This window comes from Saccopteryx leptura, chromosome 4 (assembly GCF_036850995.1).
Source record: "Saccopteryx leptura isolate mSacLep1 chromosome 4, mSacLep1_pri_phased_curated, whole genome shotgun sequence".
NCBI classification, from domain to species: Eukaryota; Metazoa; Chordata; class Mammalia; order Chiroptera; family Emballonuridae; genus Saccopteryx; species Saccopteryx leptura.
This window is the reverse complement of record NC_089506.1, coordinates 135,331,308-135,358,055: the sequence shown is the minus strand read 5'-3', so window position 1 is coordinate 135,358,055 and position 26,748 is coordinate 135,331,308. Positions and strand designations below refer to the sequence as shown.

Here is a 26,748-nt window from a genome sequence, read left to right as displayed (position 1 = left end):
TGTCTTTATAACTTCTCAATATATTTACATATTCTTAAGTAATATACACTATTGTTCCACATTTTCCTAACTTCACAGAATGATATGTATTGTGTGTCCTTCAGCAGTCTGATTTTCAGCTCAATATAATGCTAATGAACTTTTTTTAATATTGATACATGTAATTCCACTCCATTCATTTTCACTGCTGTATAACCTTACACTGCATGAATATAAAACAATGAACCCACTCTCCTACTGATGGGCATTTAGGCTGCTTTCAAACAGGACAAAACTACTTGCAGAGAAATATTCTGTTCTATCCTAAACACCACATTCTAGAACCAAAAAAAAAAAAAAAAAGACATTACAAACAGATTCCCAAGGGACCTGCCTTTCTTCCACTCTCTTCAACACCCTCCAGCCAGCACCATCTCTCTGTTCCTCAATTCATATTCAGCCGTTTTACTAAGGAAAATAGCTCTGTCTGCCCGCCAACCCTGCAGAGCAGAAAGCAGTTTACTCATCCGGGTCAACATGGTGGAGGGTAACTCCTTAAGAGCCAAAGACAAGGGGCTGGTGAAGGTGGAATATAGAAAGGCTAGAAAATTATCCCCCTATTTTATTTATTCGACTGGTTTTTAAACTATTATTTTCCTAGAATGTTACTTCCCAGCTTTTAAATCTATCTACTCTACAAAGTTAATCCTTCCTTTAAAAAGTTGTTATGTCGCCTTGGCCAGATAGCTCAGTTAGAGCATCATCCCAAAGCACAGAGGTTGTCAGATCAATCCCCGATCAGGGCACATACAGGAGCAGACTGATGTCCCTTTCTCTCCCTCTCTCTTTCTTCCTCTCTCTCTCCCTCCCTCTCTCTCTAAATTCAATAAAAATAAAAATTAACAAAATAAAAAGCTGTCTATGTTAGAAGCTGTCCTTTAAGCCTCCAACTTTATGACCTATGGAATAAGAACTGAAACCAAGAATAAGAATGGCAGTAAAGGCCTGACCTGTGGTGGCGCAGTGGATAAAGCATCGACCTGGAAATGCTGAGGTCGCCGGTTCGAAACCCTGGGCTTGCCTGGTCAAGGCACATATGGGAGTTGATGCTTCCAGCTCCTCCCCACCTTCTCTCTGTGTCTCTCTCTCCTCTCTCTCTCCCTCTCTGTCTCTCTCTCCTCTCTAAAATAAATAAATAAATAAATAAAAAGAATTAAGGACTCAATGCAACCCTCCCCCCAAAAAAACAAAACAAACAAACAAACAAAAAAAAAAGAATGGCAGTAAAATTTTATGAATGCTTTAATACCACTTCTTAATTCCACTTCTTATTACTACTTGCCAATTAACTATGCTTCAGAATAAAGCAATATTTTGTAATCAAAACTATACTACATTAAACAGCTATAATGAATACAAACTGATGGGATTCTTAAAGATTCTATCAATATTTTGATGTCAATGAATATTTTTAATATTCTTCAGCAAAAATACCACAAAGTTCATCCTTGCCCTTGAATGGAGTGTTCTATCAATAGCAAGTAAACTTGTCTGCCTATAATACTTAGCAAACTCAAGAGATATTGTTAATATAAGCCCATCCCTTTTTCATTTTTGAGAAATCACTTACTTGGGTTTTGAAAGTACCTTTTCCAAGTTAAATTCTCTGAGGTATTTTATTATAGCAGCCAAAGAGCAAATCACAGGCTTCTCCAAGTTAATGACACCAGAAAAACTTTGAGGACCTAAAAACAAAATATGCACCTTTATTAGAATTATTATTTACCAATATTAAAAACAAAACTTAAGTTAAATAAAATTTAGCTTATGGATATTGAAAGAATAGTTGTGACATTATCTCCTAAAACTGCCCTCTGGAAAAATGTAGATGATTCCAAAATTCCCAGGGAATGGGAAAAAGTTCATTGTCTGATGGTGGAATTAAACTTTTTGTAACAAGCAAGAGAGCAACTTCTTCATAATATAAAATGCCCATCTCCGCCTGACCAGGTGGTAGCGCAGTGGATAGGGCGTCAGACTGCGATGGCGAGGACCCAGGTTCGAGACCCCGAGGTCACCAGCTTGAGCGCAGACTCATCTGGTTTGAGCAAAAGTTCACCAGCTTGGACCCAAGGTCGCTGGCTCAAATAAGGGGTTACTCGGTCTGCTGTAGCCCCACAGTCAAGGCACATATGAGAAAGCAATCAATGAACAACTAAGGTGTCGCAATGCGCAATGAAAAACTAATGATTGATGCTTCTCATCTCTCCGTTCCTGTCTGTCTGTCCCTGTCAATCTCTCTCTCTGTCTCTGTAAAAAATAATAATAATAAAATAAAAAAATAAAAAAAATAAATGCCCATCTCCTTTGAACAAGTAGAACTCCAAAATGCATGTCAAAGACGTAAAAACACGGAATTGAACTGAAAAATCTTTTGTAATAGTAAAAAACTAGAGACAAGTTGACTGAATGTCACTAGACTAACAGTTAAGTAAACTGTGGTAAGCCCCGATGTTATACACCTATCTATAGGAATGACTTACCATTATCTGTACTGATAGGTAAAACTGTTGACAATTTACTGCTAAGCGAGAAAATAAAGGTATTATGTATGACTATTCTCATCTCTCTACAGGAATATTGCAACAGCTTTCCATCTGATCTCTCAGCTTCCTCCCTGTGCCTATAGGGCATTCTTAACAGAACAGGTGAGGGAATCCTTTCAAAAATGCACATCAAGTCATTAGACTACTTTGCTTAAAATCGTCCAACATCCCTCAACTCACTGATAAGAAAAGCTCAAGTCCTGAAGTCCATCAACACCTGCACAGCTGGCCTCACACCTCCTTTCGCACCTGAGCTCCCCTTAGTCACTCTGTTCCAGCACCCAGCTCCTCGCTGCCCCTTAGACACACCAGCACTCACAACATGTGCTTACTGCTGTCTCCACCTGCAACTCTGTCCCTCCACATGTCCATCAGGCTCTCCCCCTAACTCCTTCGATCTCTGTTCACGTCTTTGTTCGAGGGCATTTCCTCAGTGAAGCCTTCCTTCACCACCCTGTTTAAAGGCTCACCCTCAGGGATTGAGAGGGACACACGGGCAGTGACAAAAAAAGTCATGGGGATGTAAAGTACAACTTAAGGAATAAACTCAGCAAAACTGTAATGACCATATATGGTGTCAGGTGGGTAACAGAGATGGGGGGAGGGGCGATCACTTCATAAGTTATATAAATGTCTGACACCTGAAACTAATACAATATTGAATGTCAAGGTAATTTTTAGAAAAATAAATAAATAAAGGTTCACCCTCTTCCCTGCCTTACTTTCTTCATAGCACTTACCAACTTCAAACACACTAACATTTTATTGAATATCCCCTCCCTTTAGAATGTAAACTCCACAAGGGCAAGAATTTCTGGTCTGTTTTAATCCTATTACATGCACATGCCTCACATAATCGGCATTCAATAAAAATTAGTTGAAAGAATAAATTCAATTTATATTAAACAAATATACACAATTATGTATGTATGTTTATGTGTATATATGTGGATTTATACATTAAAAGATGCATGAGGATTTGAGGGGGAACTTTTACTTTTTTCTTTATGCATAACTATGTTTTGACTTTTTTGCAATTGTCATTATTATTTTTAGAAATAATATTACAAAATAGCCTCTACAAATTGGTAATACAAAATATCTTATGAATTCAACTATAGCTTTGTATAAAAATAAGGTGTAAATAAAGGGTTAAAATCCTTTCCACCTCTTCTGAGAATTTCATCTTCTTTTAACTTTCTATCACTGTTTCCCAGGAAACCTGATCAAGATGACATGCCAGTCTGCGTTATGAAGTAGCACTGCATATGATAAAAATGACCTGACATCAGTACAGTACACCTGACCCAAGAGGAATTAATATAAATACCTGACTTCAGAAGCCTGGCCTTCCCTGAGAGCACCATGACTCTTCCGGAATGTGGCGAATCCTTTGTAGAAAGTCCAGCAAGGGAACTAGGTTCCTGCAGGACAAGGGGCTTCTGAGCCAGGCAGACCCTGACCCGTCTAAGGAGAGTCTCCTTTCCTGTAGCTGAGTTATCGCTAGCAGAGGGGAAACCGAAGCACCAATGGCTCTGTGAACTGCTACAGGCCGCGGAGCACTGCTCCCTCTGAGGATAACATGTGCCCTACCAGCAAGTAAGTTTTCTGTCCTACATCCAAGTGATCTGATGTCAAGAGTGGCTTATGGTACTCTTGTGACTTAGTCTTTAGTTGAGCTGAGATGATGATCCCTTGCTGATATTGCAGACTGGCGTCCTCAGTGAGTTACACATTCAGACACTCGATTCAATTTGGCAATGCACCATGAGATTAAAAAGGATAGGGAGAGAAATGCTAGCCTGACAATGATGACTAGGTGGGAGCTGGGAAAGAATGGTTCCTCTACGGTCTAATGGTGAAAGCTCTGCAGCATGTGATAAGGGATAAAAATGGACCTTAACCCAAGCTGGACTGCCAGGCATGAGGGGTAGAGACCAAGGCGAGCGCTGACACCTGGCTGAACAAGTGAGAATCAGACAAATAATGGTTTCCTGACATACTAAGACCCTGTCGTTATATTCTGGTATTTAAATTCTGGTAATCAACCTTTAGAAATGCTACCCTTCATCAAGAGATTTATCCAAACATTCCATAAAATTGCAAGGAAGATAATGAACTAATTGAACCTGGTCAATAAGTAACTCCTTACTTTCCAATTAATATGTCAAAAACATCAAATTACTAAATGATCATAACTGCCACAGAAGAACTACAGTGGTGTTTCTGATGAGTGCAAGAAAATAAAGTCTCCCCTCTGCTTCTTCCAGTCATGGACTGGGAACTACTTAGTTTTTACTAAGTTGAAAGTCAAACTAGCACCTTTATCCAAACCTCAACTCAGTTAAATTTTAGGACATATGTCTAAGGTGTATATAATATTTACCTTTGGTGTCAACTACATCTTTTGCATAAAACTCTGTAATCACCTGGAAAGCATGGCTGTATTCAAAATACATGTTATCCATTCTTTCTACTCGAATTCTGTCATCCCGCACACTGAAAGAAAAAAATAAAAATTTCAAAGATAATTCTCCCTAATCTTGAACTGGCTGTATTCAGGCCTTGGCCTGACCAAAAAAAAATAAAGACTTATTCCTTACTCTCTCTAAAGTTGAAAAAAAAAAAAAAAAGAAAGAAAGTTCTAAAATTTCTGTGTCAAAAAGTTCCATTTCATAAAATACAATTATTACTTTTGCTACTTACTGGTATTTTATATCACCTAGCACATTGTGAGTACTTTATATATTGTTGTTATCAAAAACTCGCTGTAATTAAGATCAATTACTTTCATAAATACAAAAGGGAGGACAACGGAAAAGCATTACCATAATTTAATTGCATCATCTGTTTGAATCCTCTAGCAACAGACACAGCGTCAAGTCCCTTTCTCTGAAGTCTGGCTGGCACTCTGCGAACTCCATCTCTACCACAGTCTCTAGTCAAATACAGCAATTTCCCTTAAATCAATTCTCACTCTTTATTTAAAGTGGTTCCATAGTCTTTTTAAACTTTTACATGGCCTGACCTGTGGTGGCGCAGTGGATAAAGCATCAACCTGGAAATGCTGAGGTCGCCGGTTCAAAACCCTGGGCTTGCCTGGTCAAGGCACATATGGGAGTTGATGCTTCCAGCTCCTCCCCCCTGTCTCTCTCTCCTCTCTCTCTCTCTCTCCCTCTCTCTTCTCTCTAAAAATGAATAAATAAACTAAAAAAATAAAAAATAAAAAAAAAACTTTTACAAATACACACACACACACACATATACATACACACATATACATACATCTACATATATAACTATGTTAGCATAAAGGCACACTGTATCATCAAGAGTGGGCAGTGCACTTTCCTGATTTTGTTTTGCTTGGCAACCCACCCCTCCTCCTCCTCCTCTCTTTCCGTTACCGCCTCACTCCCAACCCATTCTAACAGCCTAGAAGGAATCCTCATGTTCATATTCAAGTGTATCATATACATGCATATATACTCACACAGGTCACTGTTTTATAAAAATAGAATCACTTTATACAAACTTTTCTAAATCTTGTTTTATTCACTAAGCAATAACTCTTGAAAATCCCTCCATAAGGTAACCTAACTACAACTCCTCTTTAATAGCTAAAAATTACTTCATATTTCTTTATTATTGGATATTCACTTGGCATTAACATTTTGTTACGTTTCTGTTGTCTTTTTCTTTTTTTTTTTAACAGAGACAGAGAGAGAGTCAGAGAGAGGGATAGACAGGGACAGACAGACAGGAACGGAGAGATGAGAAGCATCAATCATTAGTTTTCGTTGCGCATTGCGACACCTTAGTTGGTCATTGATTGCTTTCTCATATGTGCCTTGACCGTGGGGCTACAGCAGACCGAGTAACCCCTTGCTCAAGCCAGTGACCCTGGGTCCAAGTTGGTGAGCTTTTGCTCAAACCAGATGAGCCCACACTCAAGCTGGTGACCTCGGGATCTCGAACCTGGGTCCTCAGCATCCAACGCTCTATCCACTGCGCCACCGCCTGGTCAGGCTTGTCACGTTTCTTTAAAACATTTTTCAACTAGTCTGACCTGTGGTGGCGCAGTGGATAAAGCGTCAACCTGGAAATACTGAGGTTGCCGGTTCAAAACCCTGGCTTGCCTGGTCAAGGCACATATGGGAGTTGATGTTTCCTGCTCCTTCCCCTTCTCTCTCTCTCTCTCTCTCTCTCTCTCTCTCCCCCCCCTCCTCTCTAAAATGAATAAATAAGAAATTTAAAAAATATATTAAAAAATATATATATATAAAAAATAAATAAATAAATAAATAAAACATTTTTCAACTAAAAATAATAAAACATTACAGAAGCATAACATCCCACTGTTAAAGAAAGCATAATTTCTTTATTCATGTTTTTTATATCTAGTGATAATGTTCTATAATCTCCATGTTTTATATAACTGGTTGTGCTCACAGACATACCGAGGTGGGCAAAAATAGGTTAATAATAATAATGCAATAATTAATAAACAAGTAGTAATACAAGAATAAACTGTTTTGCATATTCATAACTGTAAACTTACTTTTATAAACTCCTGTATTATAGATTAATACTAATGTAAAGGGACAGTTTTCTTCTATTGTATTTATTAAGGTGTTATCATTGGTGTACAATTAACCTGTCAATTATTTTTCTTTTTGGGGGGGTGGTTCTGAAGTGAGAAGTGGGGAAGCAGAGAGACAGACTCCTGCATGTGCCTGACCAGGATCCACCCGGCATGCCCACCAGGGGGCAATGCCCTGCCCATCTGGGCCATTGCTCCATTGTGGCCGGAGCCATTCTAGCGCCTGAGATGGAGGCCAAGGAGCCACCCTCAGCGCCCGGGAAACTTTGCTCCAGTGGAGCCTTGGCTGTGGGAGGGATAGAGAGAAAATAGAGGGGGAAGGGTAGAAAAGCAGGTGGGCACTTCTTCTGTGTGCCCTGGCTGGGAATCAAACCCAGGACTTCCACACACTGGGCCGATGCTCTACCGCTGAGCCAACCAGCCTGTCATTTTTTATATGTAGTAACTATGCTGAACACTAACTGATTTTCTTTTTTTTGTATTGCTGTATGTATTGTTATCATCGGGAAAAATCTCCTTTACCATTTTTATTCTTCCTTTCTTTTTCCTACCTCATTCCCCTCCTGGCTAAGACATTCAGGGCTGTGTTGAACAAACATAATGCTAACAGGCATCCTTTGCCTTCTTACTAACACCCATGGGAATGCTTCTAAAGTTACAACTGCTAAGTATAACGTTTGCTATATGTTTTGGAATAAATGACTTATATTAGACTAAAGCAGAGGTCTCAAACTCGCGGCCGCATGTGGCCCGCCGAACAATTTTGTGCGGCCCACAGACTAATCCACGAACTACAGTTTCTGGTTGTTTTGTGAAACTGAAAGTGTTGCGTAACAGTTGCCTTTTGTAGACCTAGTGCGGCCCGCCAAACGGCTGTAATCTTGCTCTGCGGCCCACATACTGAGTTGAGTTTGAGACCCCTGGACTAAAGTTTGGTAAGCTTCCCAGTTAGGGCAAAAAATAATATTTTAGCATAAAGGATCATTGAATCTTACCTAATGTTCTGTCTATACATGTTAAAATTATTATGTGGTTTCTCTCACTTAATTTCTTAAATATATTATTCATATTTCTGATGCTGAATGATTCTTGCTTTCCTGGGATATAATATCCTTGTCATCATGTTCTGTGTTGCTCACATAAAGTTACAAACTTGATTTCTCAGTGTTTTACTTGTTTTCTAGGAAACAAGTGCCAGCATGCCCAGCTCCAAAGGCTGCTTCTGTTCTATGACGAGACTAGGCAGGCATAAGCGCGTTCAGGAAGAAGTCTAAAAGGGAGGATTTTGTCCCATCTGTGGTACTGAAGAAGGATTTTTCCACCTTAATCCACTGGAGAGAGTGTCAGACTAACTACTGCAAATCTCTAATCAATTTTTATCTTCCTGCAGACTCCCTTAATACCTGGATTTTGAGAAGCCTACAGCAAAGTTATTATTTAGCAACTCAAAGAGTAGTGAATGACCTTACATGAGCTCCACAGTGTTTCTGTGCAAGTTCCCTGAGTGAACACAAGAGGCAGCTGGTAACTTAATTACTGTTCTACTTAACGTTTTGTTTGATAAGCAGATAAGGATTTAGAAACCCATTAAATCTGGTAAAAATGAACTTGTCAGTTATCCTTTAGGCTTTCATGGAAATATTACAACAGTGTTAAATTCATCCTTCTGCAATGTGTATACTAAATATCCTCATTCAAAATTTTTTCACAGACCAGTTGGAGTTAAAAATATCTTGGCCCTGGCCCGTTGGCTCAGTGGTAGAGTGTCGGCCTGGCGTGCAGGAGTCCCAGGTTCGATTCCCGGCCAGGACATACAGGAGAAGTGCCCATCTGCTTCTCAACCCCTCCCCCTCTCCTTCCTCTCTGTCTCTCTCTTCCCCTCCCGCAGCCGAGGCTCCACTGGAGCAAAGTTTGCCCGGGCGCTGAGGATGGCTCTGTGGCCTCTGCCTCAGGCGCTAGAATGGCTCAGATTGCGGCAGAGCGATGCCCCAAGATGGGCAGAGCATCGCCCCCTGGTGGGCATGCAGGGTGGATCCCGGTCGGCGCATGCGGGAGTCTGTCTGACTGCCTCCCCGTTTCCAGCTTCGTAAAAATACAAAATAAATAAATAAATAATATATATATATATATATATATATCTCCTGTAAGTGTTTTCCTAGATTTCTTAAATTGAGGGAAGTTTAAACACGTGTATACATAATGGGTAATATCCAACTAGAATTATGTCACACCAGATTTTAGTAAATTTCTACATTAAACCAGGAACTGTCAATCTTGATTTCCTCAAACTGTAGTTTGTGGAATACCTACATCAGAATCACATGCAACACACAGAGCACCAATTCCAGCACCATTTCAACTGCATTCAATCTGAACTCAGCAGAAAGATAAGAGAAAGGGAGAATTTTATTTCTAGCAGGGTTTGCGGGGCAGACTGCAGACTGCAATCTGAAAACACTAATCTACACAAATAATATTGGCAGCCATCCTAGGACAGAATACAAAGTAGAAATGTGTATCTTCTCCAATGATAATCTAGGTTTCAGCTGCTCTATTAGAGAATGGCAGTAAATATTTTTTCACCAAAAAAAATTTAAAAGGCAACTATGGTCATATAATTGACCTGGGTCTAAAATATTATAAAAACACCTTCCGCTTCCGACCCTCAGTCTGTCTGCTCCTCCCTGGGCCAGGGTGGTGACTCCCCTTCTGCACAGATGAGAAGACCAGCATCAGGATATGAGTGTCAGTCACCACACGGGGTAGGCCAAGCTGGACTGTGTTATACTAAGCTTTCTAATTTTGAAAAATTCTTTTCATATGTGACATGACTCTCTGTTGCCAAATTTATTGTTTCTGAAAAATTAAATGGTTATAAAACTCTCAACAAAAATAAAGCTCACACTAAAAAGGGGGGATACTTCAGACCCAATAATATCTTTTAACGTCAACTTGGTGACTCTCTGGTGTTGAATAACAGACCACCCACAAAGATTTTAAACTAATGTCCAATTGTGACCAAACAAATGGCAGCTTCCCAATTTTATGATCTATGCTGACTTTAGAAACTATAACTTTTTATAGACAAAAAGAGCCTTTTTAAAGGCTGACAATATACTCTAGGAAAATTCACAAGGCCTCCTCTGACATACTTACTGATAATAATAGGACTAATGAGTTCAAAGCTTCTTGGCTGAATGATTAACTCTCTCCTCTGAGGACAGAATGCAATCGAATTCTAGACTAAATAAGAAAGACTATGTAACATAGTTACAGTGTCTCATTTTAGAATTAGTATGAAATTTATTTTATCACTGCTTATAGCAAAGAACTATTACCACTTTGTCTTTTTTTTTTTTTTGACAGAGAGAGAGAGGGACAGATAGGGACAGACAGACAGGAAGGGGAATAGATGAGAAGCATCAATTCTTTGTTGCGGCACCTTAGTTGTTCATTGATTGCTTTTTCATATGTGCCTTGACTGGGAGGGGGGGCTACAGCAGAGCAAGTGGGCTCAAGCCCTTGGGCTCAACTCTCTTGGGCTCAAGCCAGAGACCATGGGGTAATGTCTATAATCCCACAATCAAGCCGGCAATCCCAAGCTCAAGATGCTGTGCCCGTGCTCAAGTCAGATGAGCCCGCACTCAAGCCAGTGACCTCAGGGTTTCAAACCTGGTCCTCAGTGTCCCAGTCCAACACTCTATCCACTGTGCCACCGCCTGGTCAGGCTCATCACTTTCTTAGAAGACAAAAGGCTTTATGTGAAATGATAATTATAAAGACAACCATTAGAACAAAGATATCAGAATAACTTCCAAAAACCAGCAAGAAAAATTGACTGCAACATAGTGAAAGAGTCTTTAAAAGATATAAAAATAGAAAATAAAATGATAAGGACAAGCTAGTATCAAATACATCTGCTATATTGACAAATGTAAATTTGTCAAACATCCTATTAAAAGAAAATAAACGTCAGCCCTGGCCTTTTGGCTCAGTGATAAAGCGTTGGCCTGGTGTGTGGATGTCCTGGGTTCGATACTTGTTCAGGGCACACAGAAGAAGTGACCAGCCTGACCAGGTGGTTGCACAGTGGATAGGGCGTCAGACTGGGATGCTAAAGGACCCAGGTTCGAGACCCCAAGGTCGCCAGCTTGAGCACAGGCTCATCTGGTTTGAGCAAAGCTCACCAGCTTGAACCCAAGGTCGCTGGCTTGAGCAAGAGGTCACTTGGTCTGCTGACGGCCCACGGTCAAGGCACATATGAGAAAGCAATCAATGAACAACTAAGGTGTCGCAACGAAAAAATGATGATTGATGCTTCTCATCTCTCTCTGTTCCTGTCTGTCTCTCTGTCTCTGTAAAAAAAAAGAAAGAAAGAAAAAAAGAAGTGACTGTCTGCTTCTCCACTCCTCCCCCTATCTCTTCCCCTTCCACAGCCATGGCTCGGTTGTGTTGGCCCTGGGCACTGAGAATGTCTCCATGGCCTCGCCTCAGGCACTAAAGTAGCTCAGTTGCCAAGCAATGGCCCCAGACAGGCAGAGCATCACCCCACAGGGAGCTTGCCTGGTGGATCCCAGTTGGGGTGCATGTGGGAATCTGTCTCTCTGCCTCCTGCTTGTCACTTAATAAAAAATTTTAAAATTAAAAATAAAAAAGAAAATCTCAGATTAGTTTACAAAGAGGGAAAAACCCCTCTATGCTACAAAAAAGAACACAACTTAAAAGAAATTCCAAAAAGTTAAAAATAAAAGAATGGCTTATAAAAAAATTGCCCAGATGAATATTCTAGGCCAATGCAAATACATAAAAAGAAAGCATGAGACAAATTTTATTATCACACAAGATAATAATTCAGAACAAAAAGCATTAAACAAGACAAAGAGAGGTACTTTCTGATAAAAAAGGGCACAATGGGTAAAAACTTTCCCCTATGCCCTTTAAAATACTTTTAGATTTTTGAACCATATGAATATACTACTTATTCAAAAATTAAAATTCTTCATTAAAAAGAACAAGAGAAAGAAAAAGAAAGAATGAATGACAAGACTTATGCAGGACCTCCCAGGAGACATTCATCCACTTTCCTGTACTTGAACAGGGGAGGACAGATGTCCAGGGAACGGAGTGCCTGGAGCCATCCTGACACCTTGTGGAACAAGAAAGGAAGACAAATCCAAGGAAGAGAAACAAAGAAGAGCCCCTAAATCCAGCCATACTGGATTCTATGTTACCTGAGCCAACATGTTCATTGCACCTTTAAAATACTCAATGAGGACTCACTAGGAAGTATGTTAATTTTAAAAAGAAAAGGCGGTCTTTTGATGTTCAAAGAAAGAAATGGGCCCTGGCCGGTTGGCTCAGCGGTAGAGCGTCGGTCTGGCGTGCGGGGGACCCGGGTTCAATTCCCGGCCAGGGCACATAGGAGAAGCGCCCATTTGCTTCTCCACCCGCCCCCCTCCCTCCTCTCTGTCTCTCTCTTCCCCTCCCGCAGCTGAGGCTCCATTGGAGCAAAGATGGCCCGGGCGCTGGGGATGGCTCCTTGGCCTCTGCCCCAGGCGCTAGAGTGGCTCTGGTCGCGGCAGAGCGACGCCCCGGAGGGGCAGAGCATCGCCCCCTGGTGGGCGTGCCAGGTGGATCCCGGTCGGGCGCATGCGGTGGTCTGTCTGACTGCCTCCCCGTTTCCAGCTTCAGAAAAATACACACACACACACACACACACACACACACAAAAAAAAAAGATAAAAAGAGCTAAACACACAAGGACCTACCCCTGGAGGACAGATCTATTGAGAATAGAGAGGGATGACTGAGAAATCCTCACTCGGTGTGTAGACTCCATGGAGCCTACGACAGAGTCCTGGGGCCCAGGGTTTAATCAAGCATGCATAACAGTAAGGCTGCTCAAAAGACTCAGAGATGGGAGCTACTATATTAATATTAAAAAGTCTATACTGGGTCAGTTATATCTTTCTAAACCTTTCTCTAGCTTTTCCTAAACTTTTGGCTACTATTCTTTTTCTCCTCTTTTAAGGTAAAGCTCCATCTACTCCGGCCCTGGCAGGATAGCACTGTGGGTTATAGCTTCAGCCCGATAAACAGAGGTTGCCAGTTCGTTCCCCAGTCAAGGCACATACAAAGACTGATGTTTCTGTCTCTTTCTCTCTCCCTGCCTCTCTCTCTAAAATCAATAAATAAAATTTTTGTTAAATTCTAATCTGTTAGCAAACCTAGAAGAAAAGTATTCCCATCTGCAGTGAGGTTAGGAATACTAAAAATGCTCAAATGGAAAAGAAAACATGATTGGAGAGGAAATGGAGGCAGAAAGCCCATGGACCTAAAGAGGCCATTTATGTCGGCCAGTAGTCATGACCTCCCAGCTCTTCTTCCTCAATCCTGGAAATCTCTAAAGATGTATTCCCTTGTAACAGGTTTTTAAACCTACATCCTTCCTTAATGTTTCAGCCCGTCACAACCCTGGGTCTTGTTGCCACCCACCTACCCAGCCCTATGTGTACTTTTTATTTAACAAGTGGGCCGGGCTCACCTCCAAGATGCTTTCCCAGAAGGAAGACCACACGCTAGGACAGCCTGTGCTTTCTCCTGGACACATGGGACTGTGGTTTGCAAAGTAATACCTTTAGAAATAAAGCCACTTTATCTTAGCACATATGTTTTTGCCAGAAACTTGACTGCCAGAGATAGAAACACAAACTATAATATGCTCTATAAAGAAATAAAAAATTCATGAAATATTAACCAAAATGTCAACTATGCTATAAAACATGACTCCTTCTGAGAAGGAAGGGAATGGTTGCTTCGTGTGTTTTTCCTGAGAAGCTGTATAACGTGGTGGTTACAAGCACATGCTTCAGAGTCCTGCCATTTACTGGCTGTATAACCCTAGACTTAACATCTCTGCCTCAGTTTCCTCATCTATAAAATCTGAATCAAAAACACAGTAGATCCCTCACAGGGTGTTTATTAAGATTAAATCAGTCAATATATATAAAGCTCTTAGAATAGTGCCAAATACAGAGTGTTAGCTATTGCTGCTATTATTATTAATATTATTACTGCTACTGTAGAGTAAGATATGAGTAGTCATGTGTTCAAGAAAAAAGAGAAAATGGGGAGAGAGCTTTAGAATAAAAGTACCTGGGTGGATGAGCACCAATAAACAAGATATCAATAATGAATATTCTCAGTAGTTACCAAAGTGTGTCTCTAACAGAGCAAAGTGAGGAAAATCTAATGCGTGATTTCAGAAACCACAGCCCCTCCCAAAAATACCACCTCACCCACTTCTGATGCTTGAAATGACCTTAAATATTAGACACAAAGCATTTTCATTTCACAAGTAGAAAGAGAGGAAGTTACTCAAAGGTCACTTAAATAATAGTCTTCAAATATGAGAAAACAAAAGATACAGGAAGGTTAGTCCTATATACTACGAAGAAAAAAAAACTTCAACACCTACTCTCATACCATGCCCCCAAACTAAATCAAAATATTGAACAGATAAAACTAAAAGCTAAAACTATAAAATTTTTAGATCCCTGGTCGGCAAACTGCGGCTCACGAGCCACATGCAGCTCTTTGGCCCCTTGAGTGTGGCTCTTCCACAAAATACCATGTGCAGGCACTACCTCAATAAGGAATGTATCTACCTATATAGTTTAAGTTTAAAAATTCGGCTCTCAAAAGAAATTCCAATTATTGTACTGTTGATATTTTGCTCTGTTGACTAATGAGTTTGCTGACCACTGTTCTAGAGTAAAACATAAGAGAAAATCTTCATGATCTTGAAGTAGGCAAAGATTTCTTAGGACACAAAAAGCACTAGCCATAATATAATTGATAAATTTGATTTCCATCAAAATTAAAATCTCTGTCCTTTCGGGGTCATCAAAAATAGTAATATTAAAAGTTGCCCTGACTGGACAGCTTAGTTGGTTAGAGCATCTTCTAGAAGCACAAAGGTTGCCTGTTTGATCTCTGGTCAGGGCACACACAGGAACAGCTCGATGGTCCTGTCTCTCTCTCTCTCTCTTCCCTTCTCGCTAAAATCAATAAATAAAATAAAAAGAATATTAAAAGTCAAGTCACAGAGTGGAAGAAAATATTCACAATACATATATCTGACAGTGGATTTTTATTCAGAATCTAGAAAGAATTCTTACAGCCCAATAATCACGCAAGCAACCCAACTTTTTAAAATGGACAAAAGAAGATAGAGGAATAACCAATAAGCACATAAATATATCACTGGTTATCAGAAAAGGTATATTAAAGCCAAAAAAAGACACCACTTCACACTCACTATAATGGCTAAAATTGAAGACTGACAATACCAAGAGTTAGCAAAGACATAGAGCAACTACAACTCTCCTATCCTACTGGTGGGAGTGTATAATTGAAGCACTGCTTTAGAGAAACTTCATTTAGTCCATTCTTACAAAGTTAGATATATACTTACCCATGTAGCCCAGAAATCCACTCCTATTTTCCCCAAATAAAAACATATGACCATAAAAAGACTAGCACACAAATGTTCTGAGCAACTTTACTAAAAATAGCCAAAAACCCAAATGTTCAATAAGTGAATGGATGAACGAATTTTGGTATACCCACACAGTGCAATACTACTCAACAATAGAAAGGAGCAGACTACTGACCTACTACTCAACAGCATAGTGAACTTTGTAGGCACCATGCCAAAAGGAGCTGGACATTAAAGATTACATACTGTAATGAGTCTGTTATGTGAAATTCTAAAAGAGTCTAAAATATCCTAAAGTAAATAATCAGATCAGAATTTGGTGTAGGCAGTGGAGGTGGGGCTAAAATGACTATAGAGTCACAGAAAACTTTCTGGAAAAATGGACATGTTCTTAATTGGCAAGGGGTGACAATACTAATATATATTTGTCAGAATCAAATGACTTATCCACAGAAAATGTGCAAATTTTATTGCATGTAAATAATACTTGATTAAAGTTAATGAAAAGTAAACCTTTTGATACCTGCCATATAACTTACAGCTGAAAATTTTCTATTAAAAAGATTTCTGAACAATTAGACTAAAAAATTCCTGTGCAAATGAGTATTCCAAATACATTTTGGGAAGTAAGATTTTATTCCAAAATTTTTTCAGCAAAAACCGATGGTGCAGGAAAATATATCTCATTTGCAGAAAAATGTTTAACTTCAAAAAGTACATTGCAGAGTAATGTCAGAGACATGGTGCTATCAGCAGTGCTCCCGATATCTCCCCTTGATATTTCAACAAATTCAACAATTAAAGACAGAGGAAAAAAATCTCAGGAACACCTGAAGTATACACACACCAGACAAAGGTATGATTGGGCGAAATGGTGGCTGAATATATAATCCACTCTGATGGACATAAGATGGAGAATGGAGTGTTTCACTTTCCTCACTGATCTGAGCAAGGGCTGCTTTTGTCTGGAGCCGAGCAAAGCAGAAGGGCGGAGGCAGAGGGAAGAAGCAGGGCTGGAGCGGATGATCAAGCAGAAGAAAGACCACACTAGCTCTGCCTGAGATTGCCGACGTGGGGCGAGCACGGCGACAGGCTCTGACCAAGCTTTGTATGCTCCTGGTTCCATGCTGGTTCCATGATCGCGGGCGATGTGCAAGTGTCTACACCTAGCACCTCTGGCATGAGCGTGTGTGCACAGGCTAGAGGACTTAGCTGAGATTATCAGCAATAAACACCTGCGTGGGCTGTTGTCAACGTCTTTGTACATTCCCAGCTTCACGACCATCAGCACAGGAAGTATGCAAGGGCCAGGATCCCCAGGCCTTGACCTGTCCGGGCGGGCACCTCCATGAGGCCAATACAGGCTTCAAAGCCTGTATTCCCGGCTCTGACTGAGATCACAGGTGCTGTGTGCCTACGTGGGCAGGTGCAAGCCTCCTTGTGCACTCCATAAGTCGTGGGGGCTGGGTGCACATGTGGCTTGCTGCAGGGCACCAAACAGGGCACAAGGGAGAAGCCTGTGGAGATTAGACCCACGGAGTGCTGAGGCTTACTAGACATGCCTAGGAACCCTTAGAAAGAAGCCTAATCTGCAATCAGCTCCCAGCCCCGCATGTTCTCGCTGGTAGACCTGGGTGGCACAGCCTTACTCAAAAATGGTGCTTTGAATGGTGCTGAAGGAAGGACCTGATTGCTCTTAGAACCTCTTGCTCTGCAAGCAGTGGCTGGGGGGAACCTGACAGCTAAGTCCCCAGGCTGCTAGCTCAGGAGGGAGAGATGTGGGGAGAGACACCTGGAAAACTAACTGAGACTCCCATTGTCAGAGCCTGCAAACCCTAATAAGCCCCACCTACCAACAGGACTGAGGCCCAGCCTACATCATGGCCATAGCAACACAACAGTAAATCTCTATTCAAGGGCCCCACAGGGGCAAAACCTGTAGTACAGCACCACCAGCTGAAAAAAAGCAAGAAGCTATATCTCAAAACCAAAAAAAAGGCCCTGGCCAGTTGGCTCAGTGGTAGAGGGTCGGCCTAGCGTGCACCAGTCCCGGGTTCGATTCCCGGCCAGGGCACATAGGAAGAGCGCCCATCTGCTTCTCCACTCCTCTCCCTCTCCTTCCTCTCTGTCTCTCTCTTCCCCTCCCACAGCGAGGCTCCATTGGAGCAAGGATGGGCTGGGCACTGGGGATGGCTCCTTGGCCTCTGCCCCAGGCGCTAGAGAGGCTCTGGTCGCAACAGAGCAACGCCCCAGAGAAGCAGAGTATCACCCCCTGGTGGACAGAGCGTCGCCCCCTGGTGGGCGTGCCGGGTGGATCCCGGTCGGGCGCATGCGGGAGTCTGTCTGACTGTCTCTCCCCGTTTCCAGCTTCAGAAAAACACAAAAAGAAGAAGAAAAAAAACCAAAAACCAAAAAGAATTACATTTTTATAACTACTTTCTTTCCACTTCGGTCATTTTATCTTCTTTCCTTTTTATTCTTTCCTTTTCCTTATAAACTTCATTATCCACACTTGTTAAATTTTTAATTCTTGTTTTTTTATGAGGGTTTCATTTCAAAAATCTTTACTGTTGTTTTTCTCTTTTTTTCTTTTCTTTTTCTCTCATTTGATTGTCATTTATCAACAAAGTATTATATTTTAAATTCATATTTTTTGTGGCATTTTGCATGTTTTTTACTTCATTTTTTATCTCTTTTGTCATTTTTCCTCAGTTCCTGCTCCTTGTACTCTGTAGTTTTCGTTCTCATAGAATTTTCATTTTTTTTAATTTTAATTTTATTTTTTAAATTATCTTTTATTAGTGTTATTAACAATACTACTCACATATGTCATTAAGGGAAAAAAATCAAATATCATGGATACAAAACACAGAGGTGTAGTTCAGACAGATGATAAAAAATCTCTAAAAAAAATTTCAATTGCTTGGAATCCTTGGAGTTAAATGACAGAATTAAAAATTGAAGTCCTAAAAATACTCAGAGAAATACAAGAAAGCATTAAAAGGCAATTCAGAGAGCTCAAAAAACAATTTAATGAACAAAAAGAATAGCTCACCAAGAAAATTGAAACTATAAAAAGGAACCAAACAGAGATGAAAAACACAATACATGAACTGAAAAACGAGGTAACAAGCTTACCTAATAGAACAGACCAGACAGAGTAGAGAATTAGTGACATAGAAGACAGGCAACTAGAGATACTACAAAGAGAAGAGAAGAGAGACTCACAAATTTGAAAAAATGAGAAAGCCCTACAGGAATTGTCTGACTCCATCAGAAAGAGCAACATAAGAATAATGGGTATATCAGAAGGAGAAGAGAGAGAAAATGGAATGAAGAACATATTCAAACAAATAATCGATGAGAACCCAAAAACAGCAGAAGAAAGGAAATAATAAAAATCAGAGAAGAAATAAATGAAATAGATAACAGAAAAACTATAGAAAAAAATCAATAAGACAAGGAGCTGGTTCTTTGGAAAGATCAACAAAATTGACAAACCCTTGGCAACACAACACTCACTAAGGAAAAAAGAGAAAGGACTCATATTAACAATATCCAAAATGAAAGAGAAGAAATCACCACAGATATCATAGATATACAAAGAATTATCACAAAATACTATAAAAAACTATATGCCACCAAATTTAACAATCTAGGAGAAATGGATAAATTCTTGAACAATTCAATCTTCCTAGACTGAGTGACAAAGAAGCAGAAAGCCTAAATAGACCCATAAGCAGGGAGGAAATAGAAACAACTACCAAAACCTCCCAAAAAATAGAAGTCCAGGGCCAAATGGCTATATTAGTAAATTTTACCAAACAGTAAAAGATTTGGTTCCTATTCTACTCAAAGCCTTCCAAAAAATTGAAGAAGTAGCAATACTGTCAAACACATTTTACGAGGCCAACATAACCCTCATACCAAAACCTGGTAAGGACAAAAAAAAAAAAGAAAACTACAGAACAATATTTCTAATGAATACAGATGCTAAAATACTAAACAAAATACTAGCAAATCAATACAACAACATATTAAAAAAAATAATTTATCATGATCAAGTAGGATTCATCCCAGAAACACAAGGATGGTTCAACATACATAAAACAGTCAATGCAATACACCACATCAAAAAAACAAAGAACAAAAACCATAGATCCTATCAATAGATGCAGAAAAGGCATTCCATAAAATGCAACATCATTTTATGTTTAAAACACTCAACAAAATGGGTACAAAATGAAAATATCTCAAAATAATAAAGGCCATTTATCACAAACCATCAGCTAATATCATATTAAATGGCAAAAAACTGAAAATTTTTCCTCTAAAATTAGGAATAAGATAAGGCTGCCCACTCTCTCCACTCTTATTCAATGTAGTGCTAGAAGTTCTAGCCAGAGCAATCAGACAAGAGAAAGAAATAAAAGGTATTTATATTGGGAAAGAAGAAGTAAAGGTTTCACTTTTTGCAGATGATATAATCCTGTATATCGAAAACCCTAAAGACTCCACAAAAAGACTATTAGAAACAATAAACCAATACAGTAAGATCGCAGGATACAAAATTAATATAAAGAAGTCTATTGCCTTCCTATACACCAACAATAAAACTTCAAAAATGAACTAAAAAAAATAATCCCTTTTACGGCTGCAACAAAAAAAAATAAAATACCTAGGAATAAACATAAAGAATGTAAGGACCTATATAATGAAAACTACAAAGCATTGTTAAGAGAAATCGAAAAAAATACAATAAAATGGAAAAATATTCCTTGTTCTTGCATAGAAAGAACAAATATAATCAAATGACCATATAACCCAAAGCAATATACAAATTTAATGCAATTCTCATCAAAATTCCAAGGTCATTTTTTAAAGAAATGAAACAAAAAATCATCAGGTTTATATGGAACTACAAAAACCCTGAATAGCCAAAGTAATCTAAGGAAAAAGAATGAAGCTGGGGGCATTACAATACCTGACTTCAAAATGTATTAAAGAGCCACAATAATCAAAAGAGCTTGGTACTGGCAGAAAAATAGACACTCAGACCAATGGAACAGAATAGAGAGCCCAGAAATAAAACCACATATATATGTTCAAATCATCTTTGATAAAGGAGCCAGAAACACACAATGAAGAAAAGAGAGCCTCTTCAATAAATGGTGCTGGGAAAACTGGAAAGCTACATGCAAAAGAATGAAACTCGACTAAGTTTCTCTCCATGTACCAAAATTAATTCAAAATGGATCAAAGACCTAAATATAAGACCTGAAACAATTAATTACATAGAAGAAAATATAAGTACTAAACTCATAAACCTTGGCCATAAAGAACATTTTATGAATTTGACTCCAAAGGCAAGGGAAGTGAAAGCAAAGATAAACAGCTCAGATAAGGGCCTAATATCCAAAATATACAAAGAACTCACAAAACTCAACAACAAACAAGCAAACAATCCAATAAAAAAATGGGAAGAGGACATGAACAGACACTTCTCCCGGGAAGAAATACAAATGGCCAACAGATATATGAAAAGATGCTCATCTTCACTAGCTACTAAAGAAATGCAAATCAAAACTACAATGAGATACCACCTCATACCTGTTAGATTAGCTATTATCATCAAGACAGGTAATAACAAGTGTTGGAGAGGCTGTGGAGAAAAAGGAAACCTCATTCACTGTTGGTGGGAATGTAAAGTAGTATAATCATTATGGAAGAAAGTATGGTGGCTCCTCAAAAAATTAAGACTAGATCTAACATATGATGCAGCAATTCCTCTACTGGGTATATACTCCCCAAACAAAAATATTGGTACATAAAGACACACGCAGCACCATGTTCATCGCAGCACTGTTCACAGTGGCCAAGACATGGAAACAACCAAAAAGCCCTTCAATAGATGATTGGATAAAGAAGATGTGATACATATATACTATGGAATACTACTCAGCCATAAGAAATGATAACATAGGATCATATATGACAACATGGATGGACCTTGATAACATTATACTGAGTGAAATAAATAAATCAGAAAAAACTAAGAACTGTATGATTCCATACATATGTGGGACACAAAATTGAGACTCAGGGACATGGACAAGAGTGTGGTGGTTACCAGGGAGAGGGGAAGGGAGGTGAAAGAAGGGGTGGGGGGAGGGGGGTGGCATAAAGAAAACCAAATAAAAGGTGACAGAAGACAATTTGACTTTAGGTGATGGGTATACAACATAATCGAATGTCAAAATGATCTGGAGATGTTCTCTTTGAATCTATGTACTCTAATTGATCAATGTCACCCATTAAAATTAATCATCTAAAAAAATTTAAAAATAAAAAAATTTTTAGAAAAGTACATTGCGCCTGACTGGTAGTGGCACAGTGAATAGAGCATCCGTCCCAGGTTTGAAACCCCTAGGTCAGCAGCTTGAGCATGGGCTTATCAGCTTGAGCTCAAGGTCACTGGCTTAAGCGTGGGATCATTAACATGACCCCATGGTCACTGGCTTGAGCCCAAAGGTCACTGGCTTGAAGCCCAAGGTCACTAGCTTGAGCAAGGGGTCACTGGCTTGACTGGAGCCTCCCCCCCATCAAGGCACATATGAGAAGCAATCAATGAACAACTAAAGTGACACGACTATTAGTTGTTGCTTCTCTTCTCTCTTCCTTCCTGTCTCTCTCTCTCTCTCTCTTCCCGCTAAAAAAGTACATTACATACTTACATGATTTGAGATTACCATAGCTTAAATAGTTAAAATTATATTTCATATGTTACAATCATCCTAATACAAGGTAAATTGTAAAAAATAATTTATGCTTTCTGTAAAAATTTTTTTCCCATTGCACAATCACAAAATTATTACCGAATACTATATTTGCCTTTGAGAAAAAAACAGAATAAACACTAATTTTCTGAGAATGCCAAAAACTTATGTAGTCATGAAGGTGACAGTCAGCATTAAAATATTCTCAGGTCAGTAGAAATACATCTCAAACATCTTCTCATGCATGATTAAAAGCATTTTCTAAGTAACAGACACTAAATCAAGGCACTCAGATCATGTATGCCTTTTGAGTTCATTTACAAATTCATGCCTGCCTCACACAACCTAAAAAAATCACTCTTCTTCATATTCTTCATATTTTTTTCGATAAATACAAACCTTAATATTATCCCAAGAAAAAACTGCTTCAACAAGAAAAAACAAAAACTGACTATCTGGGCACGATTTGGGTCTGCAGATACCCCATATCAGCCATTTGCGGCTGGCATATTAAAATTTCCTCCTTTAATAAAACTCTTCAAAATTTATCTGGACTGGGTGTCTCTACGTGGACTCGATGAACATGATGCCTTTCAGAATCTGGGGTGCAGTACTTTATAACATTTGGGGGCTCATCCGGGATCCAGTATCTTGTGTCACCAGATAGAGACACCCTGAATCGGATGGACTCTCTGCTGAGCTGCCTGGCCTCACTTGAATATCGAGGAGAGGCGCCACTGGTGACATTTCAGGGCTCTAGGTCTTCCTGTGAGGTCTGAACAGTTCTCTGGCAGACACCTCCCAGTTGCAAAATTCAACAATTTGGACAATTCGGCAAGAGATAAAAAAATCTGCCTCAAAATCAGGACATAGGAATTCAAATAGATAGAGGCTCTACTAGAAAAGCCAAATCTGACAGTGGATTACAAAGAACAGCTTATGCCAACCAAGGAAGACCTAGAAATAACACAACTTAAAATTGGAGGCAAAAAACACCAAGCCTAGACTCAACCAGCTCTACAAACAACACACCAAACACACAGACATAATGATAAGACAGAGAAGTGCAATTCAAATGAAACCAAAAGAGAAATCTCCAGAAAATGAACTAAGTGATATGGTAATAACCAAACTACCGGATGCAGAGTTTAAAATAATGATTGTTAGGATGCTTAGGGATCTTAGAACAACAATAAATGGTCATTACAAACACCTAAATAAAGAGATAGTAAGTATAAAAAAGGATACTAAAATATTAAAATAATATCAGTCAGAGATGACAAATACAACATCAGAAATGAAGACCACACTGGAAGAAATTAAAGCAGGATGGATGAAGCTGAGGATCAAGTCAGTGAGTTAGAGGACAAGATAAACAATAGCATGGAAGCAAAGCAGAAAAAAGAAAAGACTCAAAAATTCTAAGGAAATTCTACGAGAGCTCTCTGACAACATGAAGAAAAACAACATCTGCATTATATGGGTTTCTGAAGAAGAAGAGAAAAAACAAGGGATAAAAACTTTATTCAATCAAATATCTGAAAACTTCCCTAAATTGATGCAAGGAAGGGTCTCACAAGTTCAAGAAGCATAGAGAACTCCATTAAAGAGAAACCCAAAGAAACCTACACCAAAATACATCATAATTAAAATACCAAAGCTAAGTGATAAAGAGAAAATATTAAAAGCTGCTAAAGAAAAAAAGGCTATCACCTACAAAGGAGCCCCCATAAGGATGACATCTGACTTCTCAAAAGAAACACTTGAGGCCAGAAGGGAATGGCAAAAAATATTCAAAGTAATGCAGAACAAGAGCCTACAACCAAGACTACTTTATCCAGCAAGGCTATTATTTAAAATTGAAGGAGAAATTAAAAGCTTCCTAGACAAAAAAAAAAAAAAAAAAAAAAAAAACTCAAGGAATTCATTACAACCAAACCAATGGTGCAGGAAATGTTAAAGGGCCTGTTGTAAACAGAACAAAGGAAGAAAGAATAGAGCAAAAGAGGAATACAGCTTAAAAGAATAAAATGGCAATAAACAACTACATCTTAATAACCTTTAATGTAAATGGATTAAATGATCCATAGGGTAGCTGCATGAATAAGAAAACAGGACCCACAAAAGAAGACATTCCTCGAGGAGTGATTGTCCACATTCATGACAAGGGTTGGATGGATCAGGGTGGAATGAAGATCTGGTTTGAGAAAGTTTGGAGGAGACCAGGTTGGCTCTTATGCAAACCTGCTCTATTGGTGCTTGATCAGTTCAGGGCACACACAACGAAAAACACAAAGAAGATTGCTGCAGAGAAAAAAACAAAATTTGCCATCATATCTGGAGGCTTAACATACCAGCTCCTCCCACTTGATATCAGCATTAACAAACCCTTCAAAGCTGCCATGAGAGACAAATGGAACCAATGGATGAAGCCTTCTGGGGATAATTTGACACCAGGAGGAAGAGTGAAGAAACCAACTATAGAAGTTTGTACCTGGGTGAAAAGATCCTGGGATAATATCAAGATTCAGATTGTTGTCAAGTCATTTAAGAAGTGTGGCATTTCAAATGCCATAGATGGAACTAAGGATGAGGCAATATATGACGACAGTGATTCATCATTAGACACAGATGAGGACAAACTAATAGATAAGAGTTTTGACAGTGATGAGTCATTGAATTTTATGATGAATAAAACTTGAGTTCAATAAAAAAAAAAGAAAAGAAAACAGGACCCATACATCTGCTGTCTATAAGAGACACACCTTAAAACAAAAGATGCACATAGACTGAAGGTAAAAGGATGGAAAAAAATATTTCATGCAAACGGAAATGAAAAAAAAGGTGGGGTAGCAATACTTATATCAGACAAAATTGACTTTAAAACAAAGACCATAGTTAGAGATAAAGAAGGCCACTAAATAATGACAATGGGAGCAATCCAACAGGAAGATATGCCTGACCAGGTGGTGGCGCAGTGGATAGAGCATTGGACTGGGATGCAGAGGACCCAGGTTCGAGACCCCGAGGTCATCAGATTGAGCACAAGCTCATCTGGTTTGAGCAAAAAGCCCACCAGCTTGAACCCAAGGTTGCTGGCTCCAGCAAGGGGTTACTCGGTCTGCTGAAGGAACATGTGAGAAAGCAATCAATGAACAACTAAGGTGTTGCAACGTGCAATGAAAAACTAATGATTGATGCTTCTCATCTCTCTCCGTTCCTGTCTGTCTGTCCCTGTCTATCCCTCTCTCTCTCTGAAAAAAAAAAAAAAATCTTTCAAAAGTCAATCTGGAAGAATCAGAAAACCTAAACAGACCAATTATAACAAATGAGAACGAAACAGTTATAAAAACACTCCTAAGCCTGACCAGGTGGTGGTGTAGTGGAGAGAGCGATGGACTGGGATGTGGAGGACCCAGGTTCAAGACCCCAAGGTCACCAGCTTGAGCACAGGCTCATCTGGTTTAAGCAATGCTCGCCAGCTTGGACCCAAGGTCTCTGGCTTGAGCAAGGGCTTACTCAGTCTGCTGAAGCCCACAGTCAAGGCACATATGAGAAAGCAATCAATGAACACCTAAGGTGCCGCAATAAAAAACTGATGATTGATATTTTTCATCTCTCTCTGTTCCTGTCTGCCTGTCCCTATCTATCCCTTTCTCTGCTCTCTGTGTCTCTGTAAAAAAAGAAAGAAAAAAAATCCAAAAAAACAAAAGGCCTGGGCTGAATGGCTTCATAGGGGAATTCTACCAAATATTCAAAGAAGAACTAACTCCTATCCTTCTCAAGCTATTTCAAAAAATTCAAGAAGAAGGAAGACTTCCAAGTCCCTTTTATGAAGCGAGCATAATTCTGATTCCAAAACCAGGCAAAGACAACACAAAGAATTCTTATAGGCCAATATCCCTGATGAACTTAGTTGCTAAAATCCTCAACAAAATATTAGCAAACCGAATCCAGCAATACATGAAAAAAATCATATACCATGATCAAGTGGGATTCATTCTGGGGAGGCAAGGATGGTACAATATTCGTAAATCAATCAAGGTGATTCATCACATAAACAAAAAGAAGAAGAAAAGCCACATGATAATTTCAATAGATGCAGAAAAAGCATTTGATAAAATCCAGCACCCATTTATGATCAAAACTCTCAGCAAAGTGGAAATACAGGAAACATACCTCAACATGATAAAAGCCATCTATGACAAACCCATTGCCAATATCTTAATCAATGGGCAAAAATTAAAAGCAATCCCCTTAAGATCAGGAACAACACAGAGTGCC

General features: G+C 39.3%; 1 protein-coding gene across 3 annotated transcripts in view; it reads right to left on the bottom strand.

The window, feature by feature from the left end:
* The window catches only part of MSH3 (mutS homolog 3), a 209,971-nt gene that overhangs the window by 137,757 nt on the left and 45,466 nt on the right, over nucleotides 1–26,748 (bottom strand). For 2 of the 3 annotated variants that reach the window (XM_066381757.1, XM_066381759.1), the window contains exons 9-10: nucleotides 4,972–5,084; nucleotides 1,610–1,724 (exon numbers count right to left, since the gene is read on the bottom strand). The exons of the other annotated variant lie outside the window; for it this stretch is intronic. In XM_066381757.1, the coding sequence (XP_066237854.1) occupies nucleotides 1,610–1,724; nucleotides 4,972–5,084 (228 nt within the window). The remainder of the gene's footprint in view (nucleotides 1–1,609; nucleotides 1,725–4,971; nucleotides 5,085–26,748) is intronic. 3 annotated transcript variants of the gene reach the window in all.